Source organism: Diceros bicornis, chromosome 31 (genome assembly GCF_020826845.1).
Source record: "Diceros bicornis minor isolate mBicDic1 chromosome 31, mDicBic1.mat.cur, whole genome shotgun sequence".
In the NCBI taxonomy this organism is placed as follows: domain Eukaryota; kingdom Metazoa; phylum Chordata; class Mammalia; order Perissodactyla; family Rhinocerotidae; genus Diceros; species Diceros bicornis.
Window position 1 is genome coordinate 5110270 of NC_080770.1, and position 27279 is coordinate 5137548.

A 27279-nucleotide genomic window follows, 5' to 3' on the forward strand; every position below is an offset into this window, starting at 1 on the left:
TGTGGGCAGTGTGCATACATTTTTATTTAATTTTTAAATAATTTATCTCCCTTTGAAACAGATAAAACTCTGAGGCTGAAATGACACATCCACCCGAGATTCTCTTAAATACGAGTCTGTGGAGAACGCTGGAGACCACCCCTGAGAGGGCTCCAGACGTAAGGTTAGCAACGCCGGGACTCTGGACGGCTCTTTCCCGAGACCGTCCCCAGGCACAGCGCAGGGAGGGCTCATACAGGCCAGGGAGCCTGTGAACCACGCTGAGGGCCACCATCCAGACCACACGGGAGCAAGGAAGGGCCAGGGCTGCATCTGCTGCCCTGTAGGGGCAGGATGGGGTCACTGCAGCCACCAGGGAGCAGAAGACAGACAGAAGGTGGCCTCAGTGAAGTCACAGCTCCAACAAGGGGCGAGCTGGCCGCATGGGGCCATAGGGAGAAATAAATGGCTGGCGTTCAGACGCCGTCTCAGTGCGCGTTCACCGAGCTCTCAAGCGCCCTGTCTCATCCTCATGGGCGGAGAGCTGGCCAGCCCTGGACAGTGGGCTGTTACTTCTACGGAGCTCAGGCCTGGACGCATCTTCAAGGGAACAGACCCTTCCTGACCCTCACGGCAGCTCCCCGAGATTCAGAGGGTGGATTTCGGTTTTGACGGGGAGGGAAGGAAGAGACTGGGAAAAGGTCCAGGGCGGGAGTGAGGGAGGGGACGCGGCATGCCGGAGCCTGCCTACACCACGTCCTGAGGAAGGGCCAACTGGTATGGATGGTGTGCCCGGGCACCCCCTCACCATCTGTCACGTTAGAGAGCCCCCTCTTCCCACAGGCGTGTCACCCCGCACGGCCCTGGTGGGGCTGTGCACCGGGCCCAGGTGCAGCCACAAGGAACGGAGAGCGCCGGGGCGCAGTCCTCCTCGCCCCTCAGCCACCTCCTCACAGACAGGAGCTCTGGCATCCGCGTGCTGGGAGGACCTGACCGTCACTTTTCCCTCTCCTGCCTCTTGCTCTTCCTCTGGCTGGTCAGCTCGTCCAGCTTCTTATCCAGCCTCCTCTGCAGCTGGGCCCTCTTGGCTGGGTCCAGGGCCCCGGCCTTGGTCCCGCCGCCGGCGTAGAGGACTCCTTCCCGGCTGATTCTCTGCCGGGCGTGGGCTCGAGCCCGCTCCCCGCAGCCATGGATCTGGGGGGACACAACAGTCAGCGCTGGGCCGAGTGGGGACAAGGTCCTGCGCTTCTGCCCAGCGCGGAGCTCCGGGACCATGACGCCCCAGCACAAGGCCTCGGGGGGCCCCTCCTCTTCCCACACACAGATCCATCTCCCGCAGGCTGCCAGGCGCCGGGACGCTCCACACCCTGGCAGGGCTGGAGGCTGGAGCACCCACACCCTTCCCCCGCCCCGCCCTCGGCTCAGCCGGGCCATCCTCTGCGCAGATGTTAGTGCAGGGCTGGTTCCCCACAACCTCCCTGCAGGGTGAGCTCATTCTGTACACGGGTGACACACATATGCACACGGGTCCCCGTTTTGCATGTGCGACACATACGGCGACATGTCAACACGCTCTCTGTAAATCACGCTGGTGAGGTCACCCTGTCTTTCCGCCTAATCACTTCACGGGCACGCACCCAAACTAGGATAAGAATCTCCTCTGGGAAGAAACCACTTTCTCTATGTGACCCAGATGCCAGGCCCGTCGCAGGTGCTCCTGTGACGAATACCCATTGCAGGGGACATCCATTCTGCCACTGTTTCAGACAAACCCTAGCATGACTCCTGTGCTTAAGAGGAGGGTGGGAAGGAGAAGGAGCAAAGAGGGAAGAGAACCCTCAGCATCTTCCAAGTGCTGGCAGCAAGCACGCCCAGTGCCCGACGTGCACGTTTCGTGGATTCCTGCTAGAAAGTGGAGGAGCGGACTGAACCCGTGACTTCTGTCCCCCAAGCCAGAGCCTTCCCTGCTGCACAAAGGAAGGGTGTTCCCTTGGGAAGTGCCAGGTGGGATCTGAGTTAGGACCTAGTAAGATCCCAGAACAGATAGCTACTCGGCTCACCCAGCCCCACGCCCCGGTCACTGAGGGCCCAGGGGCCTCCAGCTGCCTAGGACCCACCGCACACCCTGCTCACTGGATGTCCTTACCCCCGTCCTCTGCCCGTCTGGGCTGCCCCGACTCTAGGCCCATGCCCTGCCCACCACGGGCTCCCCAACACAGACGTGCAGTCACCCTTTCCATGTGGCCCAGGACCCACATCCATGGTCACAACTGCTCCTCGCCACATCTCTATGGGAGAGAGGCTCAGAGCCGACACCAAGTTAATTTGCCCACATCACAAAGTGAGCGGGCGGTGGAGCTGGTGCTTGAGGCCAAGCCCCCGACACCGAGCCCTGTGCCATTTCCTCGAGCCTCTTCCCACACGACCGTCTCAGAGCAGGGGGACTTGCATCCCCAGAGCCAGGAACTCTTGCTGGACAACACGCTGCGCTGGCCTTCCCCCAATCCTGGGACCGAGGGTACAGGGAGCTCAGGACCGGGAGCCGCTCCAGCAGCAGGAGTCGCCCAGGGGCTCCCTGCCTCCCACAGCACCACGACCAGCACAAGCTGTGCAAACTGGCCCCCGTACCTTGCGTTTGACAATTTTTAAACATTGTGGGTAAAAATCTTTCTACAACACTGTGCACTTTATCAACAGCGTGAACACAGACAGGCTGCGTGGGTGTGCGAGGGACAAGCCCCTCGCCCGGGAAGCCCCTCCTGGGATCAGAGCCGGCACAGCTCCCCCGTGAGCAGGCAGCTACGACCCCTGACCTGGAGCGGGACACCCCCAGGACTCTGACTCAGCCCCTCCGGGATGGTGTCAGCCCAGGGTCCACACACCCTCCCCAAGATCTGCCCCTCCTCCCACCTCCGAGGGCGCCGCCGCCATCCCCCCCGTCTGCCCAGACCAGAAGCCCGAGGACCACTCTGGTCCTCCTTCCTCTTCTCACCTGACGTACAACCAATTCACGGCCCCAAAACTACCCCTCCATGCTGTTCCCCACACCCAGGGTGGACCCCGAAGCCTCTCACCCACGTCCCTGCAGCCACTTCAACCTGCCTCCCGGCCCCGCCCTCACCTTCTCCTCACTGCAGCCAATGCTCCCGCGTCCCCGCCCTGCTGAACCCTCCAGTGCTCCCCACTGCCTTCAGAACCAGGTCTGCACTCCTCGAGGCAGCTCATGGGGCCCTGCTCAGGCTCAACTCTCACTAGCCTGCCCCACACTCTCCTCCCAACTGCCTGAACGCGCCACCACCTCTCCCCAGGGCCTCTGCACGAGCCCTGCCCCGCTCAGCTCCCCACCTTCACCCGTTAGGTCAGCCCCAGGGTTACTTTCTCCAGAAAGCCCGCTCTGACGGCTGCATCTGAGCAGCCCCCACCCCTGCTGCCAGCCTGGCCCCTGGGTCCCTCCCTCAGTGCTCAGTGCAAGGTACCAGGTACCACATGCTGATCTCTCATCCAGATCCCCCACTGGGCCCAGCGCCCACCCAGGGCAGAGACGAAGCCTACTCTGGCCCCCAGCTCCCCAGGCCTGGCAGAGGTTCCCACTGACACATCCTCAGGAATGAATGAACAAGCGGCCAGGCTGCGGCCCATTTCCAACCACGGCCCCGAGGCCCCACCTCCCCTGCACTAACCCACTGACAGAACCCGAGGACACTGGCACAAGATTCCCTGCCCAGAATCCCCAGGACGTGGCTCTAACTCAGCAAATATGACACTTTACTTACTTCTACCCTGATGTGCTCAAAACAAACCATGAGTCAACGCCTGTGTGAAGATATTTAGAGCTCACGACCAGCCGCTGCTTCCATCAGGAGCACGTCTGCCCTGGCTCCGGGCCCTGGAGACGCAGCCCCACTGCCCCCACCCCGGCTGCCCGAGCCCGGAGGGGCGCATACCTCGGGCAGGTGGTGGCTGAGGCAGTACCGGCGGCCGCAGTGCAGGCAGAGCTGGCCTAGGGTCACCACGCTGGCTGTGCACTTAGCAAGCCCACAGGTGTTATCAGCCTTAATGGCAGCCGAGACCAGGGCATCAAAGTCTTCCTCGGTGGGCAGATCTACGGCCGCGTGTCCTGGAAGAAGAACAGCGTCACTCAGACGGAGAGGAACAGAGAGAACTCTCCACGGGGCCCACGTTCGCCCCACCGAGCAGCTGTGCCCCGGCGCCCTGCTTTCGGGTTCACGGCGAGTGAGCAAATGCAGGCTCAGTGGAGCTAGGTGTCGGTCCAGGCTGCGAGGGGCCCTTCTTCACTGAACCACTGACCACTCGCTGCTGGGGGTGTGAGCACAGCGTGGACTTCCTGCAAGGGGCTGGTGCTGCACGGAGAGCACCTCGGAAAGCTCACCCCCTTTAGTCCAGAAAACACTCAGACACGAGGATGTTCCTTGTGAAGCTAACTACAAAAACAAAAAGCCAAACACACTCAACATGCCACACTGGGGAAGAGATCAGATGGACCACAGTGCATCCACGAGGTACAATGCCAAGAGACCTTAACAATTTTAACCACGGAAGTCTTTTAAAGTTATAGGAAAACGCTCAAGAGTGAAGAGAGATACAAATTTCTACACAGGTGTAATTCTGTAAAATACACGTGTGTAACACACACACACACACAGAGACGCAGATGCTCAGGCAACAGTGCGAGGGCTCTAGCCCGGCGATGGTAGCGATTATCCGGGTGACATGCACAGGCAGGATTCACTGCCACTTCCGAGTTAGCCTCTGTAATGGGCCCCACGGTGCCCAGCACACAGGTCAGGATGGGCAGCCTCAGGGAGGACACCAGGATAACGGCAACACCACCCAGGGGCTCCCAGGCCCCCACTGGTCTGCAAGTGCCTCGTCTGCAGCAGCCATGTCAATCCTTCTAGGCGGGCGCTACTTGGCCACGGTCACCTGCAGATGGGGACACACCCCCTACCCTGTCCTCACAGATAGGCTGTAAAGCTGCCACACTCTACCACACTCACACACAGGCCCGGTGGGTGCCCAAGGTCAGGGGAGGGACACAAGTGCTGACGCCCCAACAGCAGTCCCACGAGGGTTGGAGAAGGCCCGGGAGGTGCTCGCTGCCCGCAGGTTCCCCTTCTCTCGGCGGCTGCAAGCAACCTCGGGAGACGGACGAGACACAGGGACCAGGCAGAGGGTGTTCAGGCCCCAAACCAACACAAAATCTCATCAACACAAGTACTGGGCCCTGTCCTGCAGGACATGCACCCACGTTCCCCCTAGGCCCCCGCATGACAGGCAGGGTCGTCAGACAGCCCTCGCTCCATTCAGCAGCACCATTCTCAGCATGGGGCTCCAGCCGTGGCCCCAAGAGCCTGCCCAGGTTGGCCTCTGCTTCTCGGCTGGGACGTCGGCACAGAGCTTGGAGACCAACTGACAGGTCACGTTCAGAGCCTGTGTGGCAAGAGGGATTCTGAAGGCAGCTGCCTGAGGAAATGCTCCTAACCCTGAGTGGCGCCAACCTCCCCGAAATGGGGTGAAGTCCCCCTAGGATGCTCTGTCCTCAAATGATCATGCCGCAAACCTTCTCCCAGAAGGAAGGCCAGGCCCTCCGGTCATTCCCGCTGGCATCAACCCTTCACAGGGTCTACCATGTTCTCAGCATGCTTTAGGAAGGAGTTGAGCATCTCTTTCCCCCGCCAGAACACCAGCTCCCGGAGGGCAGGGGTGGCATCTGCCTGTGCACTGGACAAGGCCTGGTGCACAGCAGCTGCTCACTAAATACCGCAGAGCGAAGCCAGCCGGAGCCTCAGACTGGAGGCTGGTTTCAAAGACCCCAAATTATGCTGATGCAGCTTTGCTCCCAGGAACTACATGATAAAAGGGAACCTGAACGGCTTCATGGTCCTGCTGAGAGGGAAATGGTTGTGACAAGATGTCTCCAGAAAATCCAAGCTGTGACGCCAGGACACTCATCAGAGTGTGGGACGGGGTGCCCTGGCACAACAGCAGAGCATGTGGTCCTTCCTGGGACGCAGGACAGCCGCCATGTGAGCCCGTGCGGGTGTCTGAGTGGGAAGGAGGGCTGTCGCTGCAGCAGGGGGGCCTGTGAGCACTCTTCCATCCCCAGAGGGCTCCCAGATGCCACCTCCGCCTGCTCTCAGGCCCTTCCCTGCAGTCAGTGCCCGAGAGCTTCCATGTGCCAGGCCCTGCACACGGCTCTGGGGACGCGAGGGTCACCACGACCAGGCACCGCCCTCAGGAAGCTCAGTCCAAGCCCATTAAAAATAAGGCACAAAATGCAGAATCAGGGCGGTGGCAGCAGCAGGAGGAAGTCCTAATTCTTCTTTTTTTTTTTTGGTGAGAAAGATTAGCCCTGAGCTAACATCCGTGCCCATCTTTCTCCTGAAAGTCCTAATGCTTTTCGAGGGAGGGAGGTGGGTTTCAGGTGGGGCAAACACCCCAGGTTAGGGCACAGCATGCCTGTGTCCTTGTTAGTTGACTGACTTACCTTTTGCATCTTTCTTCTTCTTCTTTTCTGGTAACTTCCGCAGCCCTGAGCCCGTGGCCTGCTGCCCCTCCTTGGCCTGCCGCTCCTGCCTGCTCCTCTCCCTCTGCAGTCTCTCCAGGTGCAGCGCCTTCAGATCCAGCTGCTCCTGGCCACTTTGCTTCTGGACTGGGGGCTCCATCTGTGCGGGACCAAGAGGCACTTTGCTGCCGGCCCCTGGTGGAGGCGGTGGGGCCGGCGGGACCCTCTTGCTCACGGTTATGAACCTCTGCTTTCCCTCCCCGGCGCTGTCATGCCTCAGCCCATGCTCCTCGGCTATCTGGTGGACCCGCATCCTGTCGTGTGAGTTCAGGGAAGCAGGAAACTCCAGCTGTATTTTCTCACTCGCCACAAACTCGGCGATCACGGCCCTGAAGTGGTCTGCGCTGTCTCTGCTCCCCGCTCCCTCGGGGCTGCCTCTGTTGAGGCTGGGCTGGCCCAAAGGCTTCCCACCCGGCTTCTTCCCATCCAGCTTCGCAGCTGCCCTGGCCCCCCGGGCTCCCTCCTGCTGCCTGCTTCCGGGAGCCTTCCCAGCAGGGGCGGCAGAGCCCTGGGGCTTTGCACCAGAGTGGCCGGGGCCCTGGGAGCTCTCGTGGGAATAGTTTTCAGGGACGATGTCATCCAGATACTCAAAGGCCGTGCGCACTTCCCCGTGCTGCGTGAAGTAATCCACCAGGGTCTTCAAGAAGGTATGGTTGTTGACCGTGCGAGAATCGCAGACGACCGCCACGTGGCGCCGAGCGCGGGTGACGGCGACGTTGATGCGCCGGTCCTCGGCAAGGAAACCAACTTCACCTGAAAGACGAGCCAGGGGTGAGCGAAAGGGCAGATCTAAGACTAGAGAACAGGGAGCCAGACTCCCCCGCCCTCGTCAGCAACAGTCCCCTAACAAGTCAGCCCCCTGAGCCACTGGCCACCCTCCCTGTCTCCACGTAGCAGGATTCACCGCACACTGCTGACAGATGCACCACACGAGGGCGCCGTCGGGGCGCCAGGGCATCCAGGTGGCTCACCACTGCTTACCACGCGGCCCCACGGCACCCAGCGGGCTTTTGGCAGCTATCAGACTGCTGCTCATTTCCAAGTACGCATGGACTCCTCCTCCCTAAGCCTAGACCTGGGAGACAGCCCGGGGGACGTGGCTGCAGTCGATACACACGGGAACGCGCAAGGGACATCCCAGCCTCTTCTCTCCACTGCAGCTTATCCCACTGCTCTCATCTGTTTTCAACCTTGTACTGAAGACATTTTACAAAGCCCATTAACTAAAAACCATCCTGGGTTCAATTTTCTTACCAAATGGGATATCCACAGCCCCAGAGGCATCAAAATCCCACCCTGAGGCTGAACCCGCCTTGAGACCAAGAGACCACCTCTGGGCTTTAGGGGGCCCTGCCTCCTCAGCAGGGTCCTCGGCCTGCGCTCCCAGCCCCCACCCCAACCGCGCACTCGTGTCTCTGAACCTCCACCCTCTGTTCCCTCTGCCTGGAACACCTTTCCCCACTCGCTCCCCCGAGCTGACTGGCTCTTCAGCTCAGATGCCCCCTCCACAGGACCACTTCCTGCCGCCCCATGTGGTGCCGACCCCTGCACAGGTTCCTGTCAGAGCTCCCGTCACACCACACTCCTGCTGGCCTTCCCGTTAGGCCCTTCGCTTGACAGTGAGCTCGTGGAAGACAGAGACTGCTCCACGGCCACAGCCCAGCCACCAGCACAGCCCCTAGCAGGACTCCAGCATGCCCTGAGTGAACAGTTGACTTCCGTTCTCCCCCCAAGGCCTCGCACAGGCATACGCACCCTTCCTATTGGATCTGACGAAGGACAATATCACGGCTTCCTTCTCCCGGCCTTGGAAGCCATCGACGGACTTAATCTCCAGCTCGGGGTGCCTGTGAGCGAGGCTCTGTCTGAGCAGGTCCACCTGGAACAAGCGAGGCCGCAGCTACATCACCACCCGGGGCCAGGCGGCTCCAATACTCTGCTCGTCAGCTCAGCAGGGGGCCTGGCGCTACAAAACCGCCACGACCGTGGGGGAGCCCCGCAGGGAAAGTGTCTACAACCGCCCTTCTCACGGGCATGCAAATGAGCAGACAAAATAACACGTACACACAGCAAATACTGCCCCAAATAACACGTACACACAGCAAATACTGCCCCAAATCCCAGCACTGATATTCTATCACCTCTTCTGGCTCACGACAGGGCCCCCCGCCTCTGACACCCCTACGTGCAATGCCTGTAAACCAGGCAGGGCAACCAATCCATGGCTCTCGCAACACTCTGAAGCAGGTGCGTTTTCCTACCAAAGGAGACAGGATCTGCTTCATAAGCGCACAGGCACGGAGGGAGAAAATGCGAGAAAAACCGACGAGGAGGGAGCAGACGTCGTTGCTTCTGCTGGCCCACTACCTACACTCTCCAAGACACAGCGGCACCTCTGATTTTCCTTCAAGAAACCCCCACTCCCATGCTCAGTCGTACAGTGTCCCATGAAGCCGAGCCCACCCAACTGCAGAGACGGGCGAGGACCAGCTCCCCACCACAGCAACTGGCTCAGGGATGGGGACAGCCTGAGCCAGACCATGAAGATCCACAGCCGAGACTGTGGGGAATGCCGTAAAAGGCCAGGCTGCTCCCAGGACTGCCCGTGTAAGGACACCATCAGCCCGGGTTTGCCCGGCCACCGGGGAAGCTGGCCTGCAGACGAAGCCAACAGGGACCCAGGCTGAGAGATCCGGACAGGCGGGGCTGTGGCAGAGCAAGGGAGACAGAGAGACAGACAGATAGACAGACAGAAGCTCTAGCTGATACCGCCTGAACCCTGGATCCAGTTGTGATGCAGTCAATTCCACCCTGGAGTTTTCGGTCACAAGAGCCAATAAGTCACCCTTTTTCTTGAGCCACTCTGCAGTGGCTGAGTCCCACTGATACACGCAGAGAGGGACAAAGGGGCCCTCTCGCACCTGGAGGTTGTACGGCGTGATGACAGCAATGTCACGTGCTTGGACGCCAGCATCCACCAGAGCCTGGATGTGCAGAGTGACGAGGCGCACTTCACCTGGAGGGACACAAACAGGCTTTCAGTACAAGGGACACTGAGCTGACATCCACCCCCAATGCTTGTTTTTGTAAGCACTTTTCTGACTATTACGACGAGCTGATCTTATGTGGTGCCCGAGGTAGCGTCCTGAGAACTAACAATCTGAGTCAGAGGGTTGCCTGATTTAGCAGACACAGGACGCCCAGCTGAACCTGAGTTTCCATCAACAGTGAACTAAGTACGGCCGTGGGTCCTCCATTCACTGTGGCAGCCCTGTGAGCGGAACCCAGCAGTCTGGTACCATTGGCTGAGCAAAGTCCTCGTCCCAGGGCTACAGCAGGCAGTGCTGGGCCACTTCACTCAGAACGAGAACATAAACCCTGCCCCGTCCTGCATGTTCTCCTGGATCAGTGCTGTTTGCTCGTTGAGAGGAACATTGATGGTGTTCAACCTTCTAGAGCATGCGGCTCAAACCTCCCACAGCCCATCAGTGATGTGCTTTCCCCTCCTCTCCCCTCTCCTTTCACTCAGCCCCTCTCTGAAATGGGCAATCTGGAGGGACTTCTGCTGTTAGAGAGGAGCTCAGGGATGTTTAAACAAAAAGGCTGACCCTTCCCAAGCAGGCTCACCAGGGTTCCCTTTAGACTGGTCATCCTCCTCTTCCAGCTCAAAGAGCCCGCAGCCGGCCGTGTCCACCAGCAGCAGGGGAATGCCCGTCTCCTCTGTGGCAGCCACGCCCGGGAGATCCCTGCACACAGGCGGAGACTGACAGTGAGGCCCGAAGGAAAGCAGCGCCAAGACCCTAAACCAGAGCTCGCCTCTCCACTCCCTGCAGCACTGGCCCTTACACAGGAAAACGGGGTCCCACCCCACACACGAGCATGAGGAACATCAGAGACTTGCAGCGACTCAAATCCAACCCTCAGGGCAAGGCCATTCTCCTTTCCCAACACCAGGCCTAGAGGCGACTTTTACTCTAAAGTCTTTACGGAACACAGTTCAGGTGACACAGGGGGCTCAGGCGGGAAGGACAAGACAGGAGAAGCCGGGCGGGGGTGTAACCAAGTCACTCACCGCAGCAGGTGCCCAGCCACGGAAGGGTGCGCCGTGAGCTGCCCGCGGTACAGGGCCTCCGAGGCCCACTGCATGATGGCCTGGTGCATGCGGTACTGCACGGTCAGCGTACACACCGCCCTGGCGCCGTACTCCTCGTCCAGGCGCTCCATCAGGCTGAGCGCCAGCCCGGCCTGCGCGGCCCTGCACCAAGAGGAGAGGAACCGAAGGAGGGCCTGAGTCCCCGAGTCCAGCTGAAACCAGGGCCAGGGAGGAAGTAGTCCTCACACCTCAGAACCCACTCACTCCCCAGCTCTGACCTAGACCAAGGGTGTGGTCGGCCGAGTAATGGTCCTCAAAGATGCCCACGCCCTAATCCTGGGACCTGCGAATACGCGACCTCACACGACAAAAGGGACTTCACAGAAGTTAAGGATCTGAGACAGGAGATGATCCTGGACAGTCCAGGTGGGTCCAGTGTAATCACGAAGTCCTCATGAGAGGGAGGCAGCAAGGCCGGAGTCAAAGACGATGTGAGGAGAGAGAGAACGGAAGATGCTGCACTGCTGGTTTTGAAGGCAGAGGAAGGGGCCACAAGTTAAGAAATGTGGGTGCCGACAGAAGCTGGAAAAGACAAAGGAGTGGATTCTCCCCTGGAGCCTCCAGAAGGAATGTAGCCAACACCTTCATTTTAACCCAATGAGGCTGATTAGGGACTGCCAACTCGCAGCACAGTAAGATAATAAACCTGCATTGTTTAAGTTTGTGGTAAGTTGTTACAGCAGCAACAGTAACCAATACAGATAAATTTTTAAAATTCCCATATACTGCTGCCATGAGCGGTCCACTACTGTGGTGACAGTAGCTGACACTCACTGAGTGTTTCCTTAGTACCAGGCTCTGCCCTCAAAACTTCACACCTGTCAACTCACCCGACCCTCACACAACCTTACGAGGCCATCACTGTTGCACTCCCCATGTTCCGTAAGAGGAGACAGAGACACAGAGAGGTTAAGTCACCAGCCCAAGGCCACCCAGCCCGTGAGCTGCAGAGCCAGGCAGCCTGGCTCCAGGCCACCTTCTTAACCACTACGGCACACCGTCTCTCTCCACGGTGTTCATACTAAGAGCACGGAAAGCACCTAACCCTACCTTAGGGCTCCTCCCTCTGTGAACTTCTCAGACCTCTGTGGTTAACCTTTGTAATAAAGATATCTACTAAAAACGATTAGTGTCGAAGAAGTGAGGGGGTGAAGTGACTGCCAGTCCCAACTGTACCCCTAGAAATACCCAGCACGACCCCACCCCACACTCCCCCGTCACCGACCTTCTCCAGGGACACGGCAGGGTCCCCACTCCCCGAGTTCTCCACACAGAGGCTTTCTGGGGCACAAAGCTCTCCTTTAAAGCCCCCTCGGGAGCTCCTCTGGGAAGAAGTCACTGAATGAACACGCACTGAGCCCCCCTCTCCTGGAGCCGATTCCCTCCCCTGGAAGCATTTCTCCCCCAGGACAAGCTTCCCTTTATTCAACCCCAAACGTCTCCCGCCCGAATCCTCACTCTGAAGTACCAGGTTGGATGCCCTCGTTCTGAGGGACCCTGACCTAACCACCCTCAGCTCCGGGGTCCCCACACCCCTCCAGGGAGGCTCCACTTGACAGACTTTCCTGCACAGCTTTTTCTGGTCCTCAGAAAACAACGAGAGTCCCAAAGTCAATCATGACTTCTACACACACAGTGAAGCAGAGAACAGTCTCAAACAGCACCAGAAAGAGGAAGAAAGGGATCTTCAAGTGACCCGGGAGTCTCGAAGGGTCTCCTTCCTCTAGGATGCCCTTTGGGACACGGACTCTGCAGCTGCATCGTAAAAGAGCGGTTTGTTCAAAGACACTCACGTGCCAGGCTCTGTCCCCAGGCCTCATGTGACCCACACTCTGGTGGGGAAGATGAACAAATGAACATACACCACTGCGGGGAGCGACAAGTGCTACAAACACTAAGTAAGCTCCATAAAGGGCCAGGTGACAGGGACACGGTTTAGATGGGCTGGTCACAGGGGAGCACGCGGAGGGTCCACCTGAGAGAGAACTACACGAAGAGAGGGCGTGACCACCCGATATCCAGGGAAGGAGGGGTCCAGAAGGGGGCCAGCAAGGACAGAGGCGGCCAGCGTGGCCGGAGCAGGGAGTGAGGGGGAGTGCTGGGAAATGAGGAAAGGAGAGGGGCTGGGCGGGGCAGCTCATCCCCCCACCCAGGGTGGAGCCTGTGCTCGGTCTCAACACCAGGGAACACCATGTCTCTACAGCGGGCACGATCGCACTTACTGAGTCACTCCTTGTGTTCTAGGACTCAGGGAGTCCCTGGCTGGGCTGTGAGCTCACCAACCCAGAGGTCAGTTAGCACAGCCCACGGCAGCGGCTCTCACGGGCCTCCACCCAGCGTGAACGCGCGATCAACCTGCCTCACTCACTGGGGACATTCAATTCAGCAAGGGTGGACCGAGAGCATGCCAGGTTCTAAGGCTACAAAGACGATCACCATACAACCCCTGACCTCGTAAAGATGAACTCCATCCGACCCCTGACCTCATAAAGATGAACACCATATGACCCCGACCTCAAAGATTGAACTCCATCTGACCCCTGACCTCAAGGAGCATACGGTCTGACAGATCAGACGTGTAAACGAGTAAGTGCCATACAATGGGGTAGGCGCCATAATCAGGAAACGTGCAGAGGAGGGCATATCCAGGGCCTCCTGGTGAGCCTGGGGCTTCTGGACTGGACTTTGAAGGACGGACCAAAGGGGTGGCGGGCCAGGGGCAGAGACAAGCCCTCAGGCAGAGGGCTCGTACTTGTGAGAGACGGTGGTGGGCGGCAGCTGTTTGTGATCTCCGGCCAGGACGCACTTTCTGGCCTTCAGCAGGGGGATCCAGCAGCTGGCTTCGAGGGCCTGGGCACACTCATCGATGACCACCACATCAAAGTAGCTGTCGGGCAGCAACTTCAGAGGGCCGTCGGAAGAAGCACCTGGCGGAAATCAGAACCATCAGCCTTTACAGGAGGCGCTGGCTGTGTCCCAACAGCTGCAATCACACTGAAAGAGGCAACAAGCCAAGTGTTTCACAGTCTAGTCTTACACTGACACTGTGTGTGATAAACTTGCGTCTTGGAATAAAAACTTGGGAAGGACATTAAAAAGCTCACAGTTCCAGCCCACTTGTGTTTAAATGTGCAGCAGTGTGTCCCTAGCCACAGGCCACTCCAACATTTCAATCACTAAAATCAACCCCTCCTTTGGGCCCAGGACCCCAAATCCTGGAAGGTTGTCTTATTTCTAAATATTATTTCTGTATCATTTTCTGAATTTAGAATTTAATTGTCTCCTCTAAGGTGTTTTCTTGAACATATAGAACAATTAACTGCTGAGAATTCACGAGGGAAAAAAAACTCTGTGCATTTGACGACATAAACCACCATACCAGCTCCTCCTTCCCGGCATGCAGAGCGGTACATGGAACAAGTCCAAGTGCGAGCAGGACCTGGGCCCCATGCCAACTCTTGCAAACTGCAGTGTGGCCCCGGGCAAGCCACCCAACCCCTGCACCTCATCTGCGGCCCCGGGCAAGCCACCCGACCCCTGCACCTCATCTGCAAACGTGGAGAATACCTGCGTCTCACAGGATTGTCACGATGACTAGAAACTAATATAGCACATGTATGTCAATAATATATATAAATCATATAAGGACATACATAAAAATTTAACACATACTTAACAATATATATAAAGTGTCTACCACAAGAAGGCAGGTTTTAATAAATGCTATGAATGTTAGTTCTTGCCCTTCTCCCCCTTGGTTAATTATACTAAGATAGATAGATAGATAGATGCACACATGTTATTTGATGACTAAGATATGTATCTTGACGAATTTCCCAAGACTGATTCTTAGGAAATGGTCAGAAGAAGTGTCCACAGAAGAAGGAGAACTTGGACCGGGCTTTGCAGAACTAGGAGACGTGTTTAGACCGTGGACGTGACTTCACGGTGCAAAGGGAAGCACTTCCAGGAAACTCACTCTAGTTCCCCAAGCGAATCGGGAGAGACCTAAAGGCCACACGTTGACCTTGCAGTGGGGGGACGGGGAGGCCAGCTGCCTTGTGATTTCCAGAAAGTGCTGCATTTAAAGTAGGTCGGAGAAAGACGTCAGCAAAAACGGCTGAGTAAGGACCTCTGAAAATTCTCTCCTCCACTAAAGCAACGAGAAGACTGAAAAAATTGTCAGAATCAACTTTTTCAGAACTCTAGAAATTAACCAAAGGCTTGCAGTAATGTGGGAGCATTTATTCAAAAGAAAGGCTAAATCTGGGCAAGAGCAGCAAGCTTTGCGGTACTCCTGTGGACCAGGCGCTGCTGCCCAGGTCCGCGGCAGCTTTGAAACCAGTGGCCTGCTATCACAGTGAAAACCAGCAGCCTGACAGAGCTCCTTCAAGGCCCCGTTCCCAGAGAACTGTCATTATCTGACCCGTCTGCTGGTTCCTTGGAAGATCCCACTCACACCACTGTCTTTCTCTGACCTGACCTGGAGCTCACCCAGTGCAAACAGCCCTTCCTCTAGCGGTGTTTGGTGAAAACAATCAGAGGCGATTGTTGAACATCAGAGCTCTCTGACCTCTGGGTAACAGGTGCAGCAAATGATAGGATGATCAAAAAGCTTCAAAGGAAAAGCTAGGCAATGAGATATCCACGGGGTCTCTGAAAACCTCTGACATATTCCTGGGAATCTAGAAGGCCACACACATGTAGGGCTGTGTGCACACTCAGGCAAGACCCAAGGAGGCCCTAAGTGCGCACCTCTGGTTCACCTTGAGGCTCTGCACAAGCAGGAAGTGAAGGGTGAGTGGTAAACTGCCTGGCTGAGCAGTGAAAGTGCGTCCTGACACACACAGACACACACACAGAGCCCCTCGGCAAAGACAGGAGACTTACTGGTTCCAGGAGTTGAAGGAATCTATCTAATCACTACCTGACCACCAAGCTAACTGAGCAGAGGCTTCAGTAGCCAACCAGGATAAAGAACACAGACTCTACAGAATCAGCTCAGACACGTCACTAAACAAACAAATAATAACAGAGCAGCAACTAACCCTTGGGAAGGAAGAGAACCTCATTTCTAGAGGTGCCATGGTATGCTGTTGTAAATGTTCAGGCTTCAACGGAAAATTACAAGACAAACAAGGAGACACAGTACGGCCCCCACACGGGGAAAAACAGTCACCAGAATTTATCCCTGAGAAAGCCCAGATGTCGGTCTTACTAAACATCAGCGATTTTAAGTATGTTCAAAGAGCAAAAGTAAACCACGTCTAAAGAAATAAAGGAATGTATGAGAATGGTATCTCACCACCTAGAGACTATCAATAAAGGGACAGAAATTATAAAAAAAAGAAACAGAAATTCTGCAGTTGAAAAGTACAGTAACTGAAGCTCATTGGACGGGCTTCTTCTGTCTTATTTAATTCAGAAGACAACTGGACAAAACGCTAATTATAAGCCAGAGTCTGGACTCTGTGTCTCTGTCCCCATGGCCCTCGCCTCCTGGTGTTCACGCCTTGTGCAATCCCTCCCCTTGTGTGGGCCAGACCTGCGCCTTGCTTCTAACCAACAGAATACAGCAAAGGTGATGGCAGGTCACGTCTGATAACATTATCTAAGATTATGACCCCTCTTGCTAGAAGACTGTCGCTTGCTGGCTTTGAAGAAGTGGCCATGTGGGAAGGTCTAAAGCAGCGAGCAGCAGTCTCCTGCTGAAGTGGTGATTTTAACACAAGACAAAGCAGATTTCAAAAACAGAACATTACCAGGGATAAGAAAGGTCATTTCATAATGATAAATTGGTCACAGCATCAAGAGAGCATAACCCAACATTTATGCCCCTAATAAAAGAGCTTCAAAAGACACGAAGCAAAAATGGATAGAACTTCAAGGAGAAATAGACAAATGTACAATTATAGTCAGAGATTTCAACACTCCTCTCTCAATAAGGGACAGGACAAGTAGATTAGGTAAAAAATGAAATTAAAGGGAAATTAGACAGTATTTCACAATGAATGAAAATGACACACAGCATATCAGACTTTGTGGGACGCCACACAAGCAGTACTTTGGGGACGTTTATAGCGCTGAACGCCTGTTTCAGAAAAAAAAGACACACCTCAAGTCAATGACCTCACCTTCCATCTTAAGGAGAAACAGAAGAGCAAATTAAACCTAAGTGAGCAGAAAAGGGAAATAATAAGGATCAATGCAGAAATCAATGAAACAGAAAACAGAAAAATAGAGAAAACCAGTGAAACAAAAAGCTGGTTCTTTGAGAAGATCAATAAAATCAACAAACCTCTAGCCAGAAGATCAGGGGAAAAAGAGAGGATGCAAATGACCAGTATCAGGAATGAACGAGGTAACCACCACAGATGCTCTGGATATTTAAAACACTATAACGGAATATTATGAGCAACTTTATGCCTATGAATTCCATGACTTAGACTAAACGTACACATTTCTTGAAAGACACAAGCTCACCAAGAAGAGGGAAACTGGGACCTCTCTATCAATTAAAGAAATAGGATTTGTAGTTACAAACCTCTCTGGGAAGAAAACTCCAGGCCCAGAAGGCTTCACCGGTGCATCCTACCAAACACTGAAGGATGATTCTACACAAACCCTTCCAGAAACCTGAGGAAGAGGGCACACCTCCCACCCTCGCTGAGGCCAGATGGAGGGATGGAGCCTGCCCCTCCCCACCTGTATTTGTTGCGAGGACCACGTCTGCCAACGTGAGGCTCTCCAGCATAGCCGCTTCCTCTCGCTCCTTCAGTTCTTTCCTTAACAGCTTGATTTCATTTCGAAAATTACTTTTCTCTCGCTTATCCTGGGTCTTTTTGTTTTTTACCTATAAAGGAAAGCCAAGAAAACGTAATTATTTGGACATGACCTTGTACTTATTTAGCTCTTTTCCATTCACGAGGTGCTTTTATTTACTATCAGTTGGTCCACTTTAGTCAGTTCCTCAAAAGACAGTAAAAGTCAAAACTCTTTACTGAAGGAGAAGAGCTATACACAGGTGACTAAGCGCCTGACATCCTGCCTGGCCTGAGAGCCACTGTCACCTGCACAGGGACAGGGAGAAGGGAAAGCCTAGGTCCTCGAAGTGGACGGTGTTTTAACTGTGAACTCAGATGAGACCAGAAATTGGCTGCCAGCCCTGCCCCGCACAGTCACGGATATGCTCTCTGGGAAGAAACAGCACCTGCTCTTCCCAGGACTGGGGTTTGAGCAGCTGACACACGGAGAGGCTGAGCTCCACTTCTCGTTGCACACTTGTCAAGAGATTAAAAAAAATTTCTTCAGCCCATAAGATGCTTACCTGAACCCCAACTGACTTGAATACTCAAAAAGACACATAACCCCTTCCTTATCTGTGATTTCTGCTTTGGAGGATGTGGTTGTGGCATGAGTGACAGGAGGGATTTTATTGCGCCTAACTTACAGAGAGGAAAACCCTGAAAAGCACTGATTTTAAGGAAAATGAAATCACTCACACCTGGGATGGAGCAAATACGATTGCTGCGTATTCCTGTACGGCCTTTAACTTGAGCAACCTGCGTTTATTCTGTTCCCGGCCCTGCTATTTCCATACAGCACCCCATGTGCTACCCTGCTACTCCGCAGGCCCACAAGAAAGGCTGACCCGCCGCACCAGCCCTGAGAGGCCGGGACACCAAGGAGCGCCAGCGGGAGGCCAGGAGACCGCTGATGGTGGGCAAACACAGGGCAGGACATGCAGCGAAGGAAATTCAGGTGGACATGTATACTAGAAACCAAAGAGCTCAAAAGTACTGGACCGCCAGAGAAAACGCCATCTCAAATTGACCTATCACCAACTGCGTTCTCTTTCACGAGGATAATGCAAAATGGACCAAAAAATTGGGAAGGATGCATATTTCCTCAATTTTTATTTTCAGGCTGCTTTTTTTTTTGCTTGCCAATATGACCCAGACAAATGACCAGACATAAGGAATGCTTAAGAGAAATGTTTTCTTTAAGACAATTCCTTACCTCCTCATGAAAGTACCTTGAAGACAGCCGAGTCCCTAATAAATGCTGAGTATAGGTCTCCATCAAAAATTGGCAGACCCAATGTTTACAACTCTTAAATGAATGGATGGAAGCCAGAGAAAAGCAAGAACACAGATACAATTCACTCCTTGAAAAGGGTGCAGATGGAAAACCACACGTAAAGCAGACAGCAGCTCCGGGACACATACAAAGACCTGATCGATGTCCTTCCTGATATCGGCAACGATCTGGGCGTTGTCACTCCGAGCTAACACCGCATCCAGGGAATGCTCCTGAATGGACCCCAGAAGCCGGGCGGGGTGCCCGAGGCGCAGGATCCGTTGCTTGCACTGAGCCAGACGCTCCACCAGATTGTCCACGGCGATGTTAGAGGGCGCACAGCACAGCACCTAGGGAAGCAAGGTTTAAATTCAGGTTTGCTGATTTTTCAATGAAACCACTTAAGTTTACACTAGAACAAACAGACAGCCTTACAGGTACAGAGAGGCGAGTGGAGCGTGTACAAGTGGGAGTGTTAAGGGTAAGCACACAGCTGTAAGGATGGGTGAAGACGCCTGAAGGACACACGGCACTGTGCGCTGATACGACATCTGGGTGCCTAGGATTCAGGTCCTAAGAACCTTCAGTCTCCAAAGCACCAGAAACGTTAAGTGACCTGCAACTGGAAAGAAAAGGACTCAAATACCAAAGAGTGCCCTGAATAATCGGAGCTGGGACATCCACTTACCACCAATCATTTTGTCATCTGACAAAGTGGAACAAGGGAAAATCTTTCTGAATGGGCTCCATCTTGCTCCCAGAACTGCAGTCCCACTACCAGGGGCAGGTGGCAGCCAGCAGAGGAGGCAGAGAGGAGAGTCCTGTTCACCCCCAACAGGTGGCCGACCCTCCCCACGTCCTGGCATCACCTCCACCTGCATGGAGGTGGCCAAAGGCACACCTGCACCCGAGCGTGAACACAGGTGTGATCTGTCTGTTTACTGACACAGAAGGCACCCAATTAAACCACCAAATCTGCTTCCTGCCAATAAGTCATCTTTTTATCAAGTTTCAACTGCCTGTGCCAAGACATTCCTTTATAGGAAACCACTGGACGTAGTTTTGGAAGCGAGCGACAGATTCTGCTGCAGCTGTCAGAAGCAGTGCTTCTGCCCAGAGAGGCGTGTGGCCTGGAACAGAGGCTCTGGAGGGAACGTCTGCCCGGGCTGAAATCCTGGCCCTGCCCCTCACTGGTGAGTGGCTGGAGCATGTGACCTTGTTTCTCAGTGTCCTCTGTAAACTGGGGCCACGGACCATCCCTGGCACCCAGGGTTTCTGTGGGATTAAACGAGTGCATGCATGGAAAGCACTCAGAAGGGTGCCTGGTTTACAAAAAGCACCCAGTAAACATCAACCTACAAATGTTGGCCATTATTTTTCCAATTCTCATCATTACCCAACATTGATAAACCAGAAAGATACTTTAAAAAGCTTTCTGTGTGCTCAGAATCCACGATGACTTGTGTTGATGCAGATGAGGATAAAAGATCCTTTCCCAACCATTAAAAATGTGTGTGAACGACAACGTAGAATATTATATTCCACATCTCAGAAAATCAGTAATCCGCGCACTGCACACGCGCATCGTATCAATTCACCAGACCATCTGACCAACCAGCCACAGGGCTCTGAAGGGCACAGTCGGGCTCTGGTCCACTCCACGCCCCCAGCGTGCCAGGCACAGGCCTGAACACAGAGCGTGAGCACAGTGAGTGTGCTGAGTGGACAAATCTGGACCGTGGCCCAGTCGACAACAAAGGCTTCCAGCCTCGGAGGGCTCGCCGGGCCTTTCTTAATCACCCAGGCCAAGTTCCTGAGCAAGGACGCAACGACGCACGTAGCTGTCAAAATCAAAAAGGGTGCAGCCCAATGCCCAATCAGGAAACGCTCAGGAATGTTCCTGACCGTGCCCCCAGAGCCCAGGCTGGGACCCTATGGGGCGCCTGCCAGCACGGAAGACAGAAGCTGCGCGGTGCTGACGGGGACGTGGCGTCCACTGCCCACCTTCAAGCCCTGCTTCACAATTTGAAGAATGATCTCGACCACAGTGGTGGTCTTCCCAGTGCCAGGAGGCCCGTGGATGATGGCCAGTTCTTTCTGGGACAGCGCAAACTTGACCGCTTCCCTCTGGGAGGCGTCCAGGGAGGCGTTACAGAACGTCAGCGAGTCTGCGGGAGAAGCAACAGTGTTAGGCTCCGGCTCTCAGGCACCCGGCGCTCCGTCCTCGCAGAGCACACTGATGGAGATGAGTGACGGACACGAGGAGACCCGGCCCTCCCCAGGAGTCATCCATTAACACAAAATCAGTCTGCTTTGTTGTCAGAAGATTTCTCCTAGAACTGGGATCGGCGACCTCGGACCACAGGCCAAACCCAGCCTCCTGCCGGTTTCTGTGAGTCAGGTTTTACTGGAACACAGCCAGGCCATTCAGTCACATACTGTCTCTGCTGCTTGCCTCTACGTCAGCGCACAAAGCCTAAAATATTTACCATCTGTCCCTTTATGGACAAAGTCTGCCAACTCATGCTCCAGAGGAACAGAGCTGTCTGAAGTAAATGTTTCTTGGAACATATTTGTTTCTACCATATTGGCCCTTCTTAAGTGCCCATAAAATGACAAAAAAGAACTACAAGCAAATCCCAGGACTGTGTTTCAAGTTGGAATCTTTCATGAGCAAGACTAATTATCTGCTTCGTGTGCCCGGTGCTCCCCGAGAGCAGTACCGTTATGTCCAGCTCTGCTCCCACAGCATCCACTACAGGGCGCCTGCTCCACAGAGGCGCCTGATAGATGGGCGTGCCGGACTCACAGGCACAGGGCGCCCACCTCGACCTGTACAACTGAAACAAACTAGGACAGCGGTCATGGACCGTCTGACCCAAAGTTTCAGTGTGTGTTCCACCACTCCATACCGCGTCCCTCTTCCCTTAGGTGTCAGCTACAATCAAGACATCACGTTCCTCCAAACACAGTAAATAAATGTCTAATTTAGTTTCCAGCACGCAGTAGCCTCTCAGTATTAATATTTGGCAGAAATAAAATATTATTGAGGGGCCGGCCCCGTGGTGTAGCGGTTAAGTGCGCACGCTCCGCTGCTGGCGGCCCGGGTTTGGATCCAGGGCGCGCACCGACGCACCGCTTGCCAGGCCATGCTGTGGGGGCGTCCCACATAAAGTGGAGGAAGATGGGCACCGATGTTAGCCCAGGGCCAGTCTCCCTCAGCAAAAGGAGGAGGATTGGCATGGATGTTAGCTCAGGGCCGATCCTCCTCACAAAAAAAAAAAGAAGAAAGAAAATGCTACCAAGCATAAAGTACAATCAGCTACCCTCTATTTTCACAGAGCACTGAGCTAGAAGAAATATCCCTACATTTCAAAATAAAATATTAGATATATTAGAAAGAACATTATAAAAAAATCAGTGGAATGAGCTACTTCGACATCGAGTACAGGAAACAGTCAAGTTCATGCAAGTCATTCGAAGAAATTCACACACAGATACAAAGGTGGATTTCTTCTGATTGTACATTCTCAAACTCCTGCTAAAATGACCATCATGTCGTGCCTGATGCTTTCCGTGGTGATTTCAACCAGAAAAGAAAAACCAAAAGTTCTTACGTATTTCACTGGCAGGACTGGGGGCTGACTCGCTGAAGAGGACCTCTATGAGCGAGGATGCTGGGCCAGAATGGTACTTCTTGAGGGTAATCAGAGCTCTGCCGAGGGAGAAGACTCGAATTAGGAGCTGGGTGAAAACCAGCCATTCATTCAGCGCCCAAGCCCCTGTCCCACCTCACGGGAGGGGCACGCGAACCTCTTGGCCCAGCAGGACAAGCGGCCAGAGGGAGGGAGCTGCATGTAAGGAAAGTGTTTTGCATGATTTCCAGTCTCAGGCACTCACTTCTTCAGTCGTTTATATGTGACGTCGTTAGCAAGTTTTAAGAGTCTGTAGGAATTCTCTCGGTCCAAGCTCAACTGGAAGTCATGGGACTCGTCAAAGGCCACCGAGACCGACTTCTGGGTGATCCGGGTCAGGATCCCGGTGGCCAGCTGGCTGCCTTCGTTAGCAGCATCATACAGACCCACTATATCGCCTGCGGAAACAAAGGCTCAGTTACATAAAACACTGGACAAAGTTAAATGCAGATTATTTCATATACTAATTCCAGCATATTTCAAATATCCTGTTACTTTCATTAGAAATAAAATCAGTAGCAGCAAAAAAAGTTTTCTTAACTACCATCTAAATCACATATGAAAACTGACTTGAGATCATTGAGATCAATGAACTGTTTAAAACAAACCTGAGAGTCTATGAGATATTTAAGTGCCTCCTCGGGCCAGGCACTGGTCTAGGCACTGGTCTGATCAGGAATAAAACCAGGCCCCGCCCTCCCGTTAGGGACGAGAGGAATAAACACACCCGTCTGCCAGTTGTCAGTGCGGAGGGCTCCATGGAAAGACGAAGCACAGGGTGGGGTGACAGGGACAAGGGGCCAGTTCAGAAAGAGTGTGTGGTCAGGCCTCTCTGGTGACAGGTAAGCAGGGTGGGCCCTGAAGTGGGGGCCATGACCACATCTAGGGGGGAGCATTCCAGGCAGAAACGAACATGGATGCAGGAGGGCCAGTGGGTGTCTGCTGCCCACTCGGCATGGCTCTCCCCACTCCCTGTGATGCTGTTCGGCGATTCACATGCCCGCCAGGTGAGTCTGAAGGGTTTCCCCCGACGCCAGGGATGGAGCACTGGACCCACATGGGAGCCAATCAGGGCTTCCCCGCACCCCACCAGTGACTGGCTCAGGGAGAGGCAGGGACCAAATCAGAGTGCCTGAGACAAGTGACAGTCTTGCTCGGGCATCTAGGGGAGAAATCGTCACTCTTTCCAGCTCGACCAGAAACCTGAGAGGACACAGGGGCTAGAACCACCACCACGTGGCGCCTTAGAAGGAAGCCAATCCACAAGAGGGCAAAGCCAAGAAACGGAGAGAAACTGAGTCCTCTGGGCCCTGAACCTACCTCCCAGTTATCAACGCAAGCCTTCCTGCACAGGACAGTCTGGCCTGGGTTTTGTCACCCGCAACACAGACAGTTCTGACCAAGAGAGAATCCACTGAGATAAAGCCAGGGCTCCCATGTATCCACACCCTAGTTAGTCCACGTCCGAAAGTATGTGCCATGCACCAACCAGGCACATTTTCAGCCCTAGCTGTCTCCCTTCTAGGCAATGAATTTCACCTACACCTTGACTCTTTCCTCCGTCTCCTTCCCCAACTTTTAAAAACAAAGAGCAGGTGGCAGCAACGCTCCTGAGGCAGAGGTCTGGCTCTGTGAGCAGGGACCCCATCCCCACTGTGACCTCCCCGTGAGCACCCTGAATAGGAGCTCACACCTCAGAATTTACATCTCAAAGTGACTGAGCTTTAAAACTGCTCCTCGGAAGATGAAAAATATCTCCACCTCAATTTGATCAATAGCAGCAGCAACACATCAAATTCCCAGCCCCCTGCTTTTCCACACAAATGCCGCTCCCTCCGACTTTCTGTTATTCGTCAATCTCTTACGTCATTCACGCCACAAGGCTTTCTAACTGAATACAGACTTTTACCTTCGGTCTTCGGGGTTTACAAACCCCCTGCACAGACATTCAATCCTGCTCATTTAATCCTGACAGTCAGGCCAAAAGGCACCACTATAAGCCCCTTGGCCCTGGCCTTCAGAGGACGGTCACTTAACAAGAAAGTGTAAGATCTCAAACTTTGCTGGGGTCCGACTCTGACCAGCAGCTTCCCCTCTTCGCTCTCCCTCCCATCTGTCTCCAAATCCAGCCAGTACTCCAACAACTGTGGGGCAAGAGTCTAGGAAATCAACTGCCCCACCAAGACAAGGCACGTTTTCGTGCCTTGACAAGAGACGTTTCTAGGGAGAGTACAGTGTTGGCAGCACTGCTCTCCCCAGGTTTCCAGTCTGAGGCCTAAACAAGCGTCCCAGGTGTGTGGTTAGGAAGCTACTTCTGACTGCCTCTCCTTTCCAGTACGGCGGCCACAAGTTGAGCCAAAGTGTGCGTGGCACGACACAGGTGTGGGAACACAGAACCAGGCACGCTGCATGCTAACAATCGGGACCAGGGCTGCCCAGAAGAAATGTAACGACAGGCACGCATAACCTTAAATCTTCCTGTAGCTGTATTAAGAAATTAAACAGAAACAGGTAAATTGATTTTAACAATAATATATCTTACTTAACCCCATATATGAAAAACATTATCATTTCAACATGTGGTCAGTATTCAAAAAAATTACTCTTGAGGGATTCTAACTCTTTTGTACTAAATCTTCAAAATCTGGTGCGTACTTTACATGTGCCACCATCACTAGCCACATGGCTACCAGTCTGGACAGTGCTGATCTGGGCTATCAAGAATCACGCGACTGCTGAACTTCTAATTAAGCGTTCTTCGTTGCAACGCTTTAGTCTCCAACTGGTCACATGTAACCCAGTCCTTACAAGAGTAAAAGTCGCAGTTTGAAAATCAGCAATAGTCAACGTATGTCAAAAATGCACAGACCGGAGGTGAAGCTGTTACTGGGCAGCACAGCCGAAGACGCACATCTCCTGGGCTCAAAGGTGACCAAGAGCCGTCCGTACAGCCCAGTCCGCTGGCTGGACACCTGCAGCTTCAGCAGACAGACGCCTCGGCTCTGGAGTTCTTTCAGAGAGATGTTTTCCTGCCAGGACCTGTAAGACACGCAATACTGAAATGTCTACCCACGCAGGAGGAATGCAAAAGGAGAGAAAAACAGACCAAGATCTGTGCACAGGGACCAACTACGACCCGACGACACTCCAGATCTGCCCCTCTCTCAAACCTGCTCCTCCAGATCCTCCACTGCAGCTCACGCCACAGCCCTTCTCCCAGGTCCTGAGACAGAACCCTCAGTCATCTTTACCTTCCCTACTCTCTCCTCGCATCCTGGTTCCCATGTGTCACTAAGTCCTCTCAGGCCCCTCCTATTTATACCCTCAGAATCCGCCTCTGCCTCTCATTCTGGCTGCCACAGCCTCGGTTCAAGCCCACATCACTGATCCTCTGGACTAAATTGAGCCTCCTACAGCCTCACCTCCCGGCTCTCCCGTCCCATCACCAGCAGCAGCACCTGAGCACTCCTCCTAAAAATGCAAATCCATTCGCCTCCCTCACCTGCTTTAACTGCGCTGGGGGCCACCCTCTGCGCACAGAACATCACACCAGCTCCTCAGCAAGGCCTTTCTCAATCTGAGCCCTGCGTATCTATTGGTGGGTGCTTACTCTGCGCTGGGTATCACGCTGAGCACCTGACTTAAACATCATTTCATTCTCACAGCAATCCGGGGGGGGGGGGTATAACCCCTTTTACAGACGAGGTGACTAAGGCTCAGAGACGTACCCTGCAAAGTCACACAGCCATCAACAAAGGAACCGGGATTCTTCTAAGGTCAATATGACTGCAAAAGCTCTTAACCATCACGATTAAAAACCTTTTAAGCAAATCCTATCAACGCATGTAGCACAATGCTGGAGTGCAGACTCTAGAATCAGGCTGCCTGACCTCAAACCCTCACTCCACCTGTGTTACATGGGGCAAGTTACTTAACCTCTGTCTCCGCCTCCTTAGACGTAAAATGAGAATAACAGTAACCTAATTCGTTGGGCTGACACGAGATTTAAAGGAATTAACGCATGTAAAGTGCTTTCACTGACCGCAAGGAGTGTTAGCTCTTAGTGTTTCAGCCTAACGAACATTCCCAACAAGCCGGGCTCCCCCCTGGCTCCCGTCCTCCCCGCATCTCTTCCAGGAATGCTCCTCCTCCGCATCCCCCTCCGACACCGCCTCCTCCCCGCAGCCATCCTCGACTTGCCCCCCAGGGTCAGCCGTGCTCCCCCATGCTCCCCAGCGCGTCCGCACAGGTCGGGCTGGAAGCGAACCGTCCACGCCTCTGTCCGCCCGTTCTGCCCAGACTCGGCCTCTCAGTGACCCCATCAATGGCTCCCTCTCACTCGGGCCCCCGAGAACGGGCGCCAGCATCCAGAGAGGGGACACCGAGGGCGAGGCTGAGGCACGCGGGGACGGAACTGGGGACAGCGCAGGACCCGCGTGGCCGGGCAGAGGGGACTCAGGGCGAGCAAAGAGAGGGCGTCCCAGGGGTCGAGACCGGACCGGCCGCCGGGGGGCCGGGAGGGGACGCGGCGCCCTCCCCGGAGGCGGCCGGGCCCGGGGAGCGGGGAGCACGGGCCGCGCCCTCGGAGGCCCGCCCGGGGCTGAGCGCGGCGGGGCCAGGGGCCCGGCCGGAGCGACCCCGAGAGGCCCGGCCGCGCCGCACCTGCGCTCCTCCACCTCCGCGTCCCTCTCGAGCTCCAGCAGGTCCAGCTGCCTGCTCACGAAGCTCTCCACGGCCGCCGAGCCCATGGCCGCCGCCCGCCAGGGCCCGCAGCGGCCGAGGTCCAC

General features: G+C 54.7%; 1 protein-coding gene across 1 annotated transcript; it reads right to left on the reverse strand.

The window, feature by feature from the left end:
- On the reverse strand, positions 1 to 27279 carry IGHMBP2 (immunoglobulin mu DNA binding protein 2). Its single transcript, XM_058526191.1, has 15 exons — positions 27155 to 27279; positions 25362 to 25531; positions 22698 to 22890; positions 22415 to 22512; positions 20802 to 20965; positions 18947 to 19147; positions 17424 to 17571; positions 13471 to 13645; positions 10638 to 10820; positions 10193 to 10311; positions 9487 to 9581; positions 8321 to 8444; positions 6488 to 7318; positions 3924 to 4096; positions 1 to 1173 (listed from the first exon to the last, which is right to left on the reverse strand). The coding sequence occupies exons 1-15, from the start codon at positions 27238 to 27240 to the stop codon at positions 976 to 978; spliced, it is 2958 nt and encodes a 985-aa protein (XP_058382174.1). The 5' UTR covers positions 27241 to 27279; the 3' UTR covers positions 1 to 975.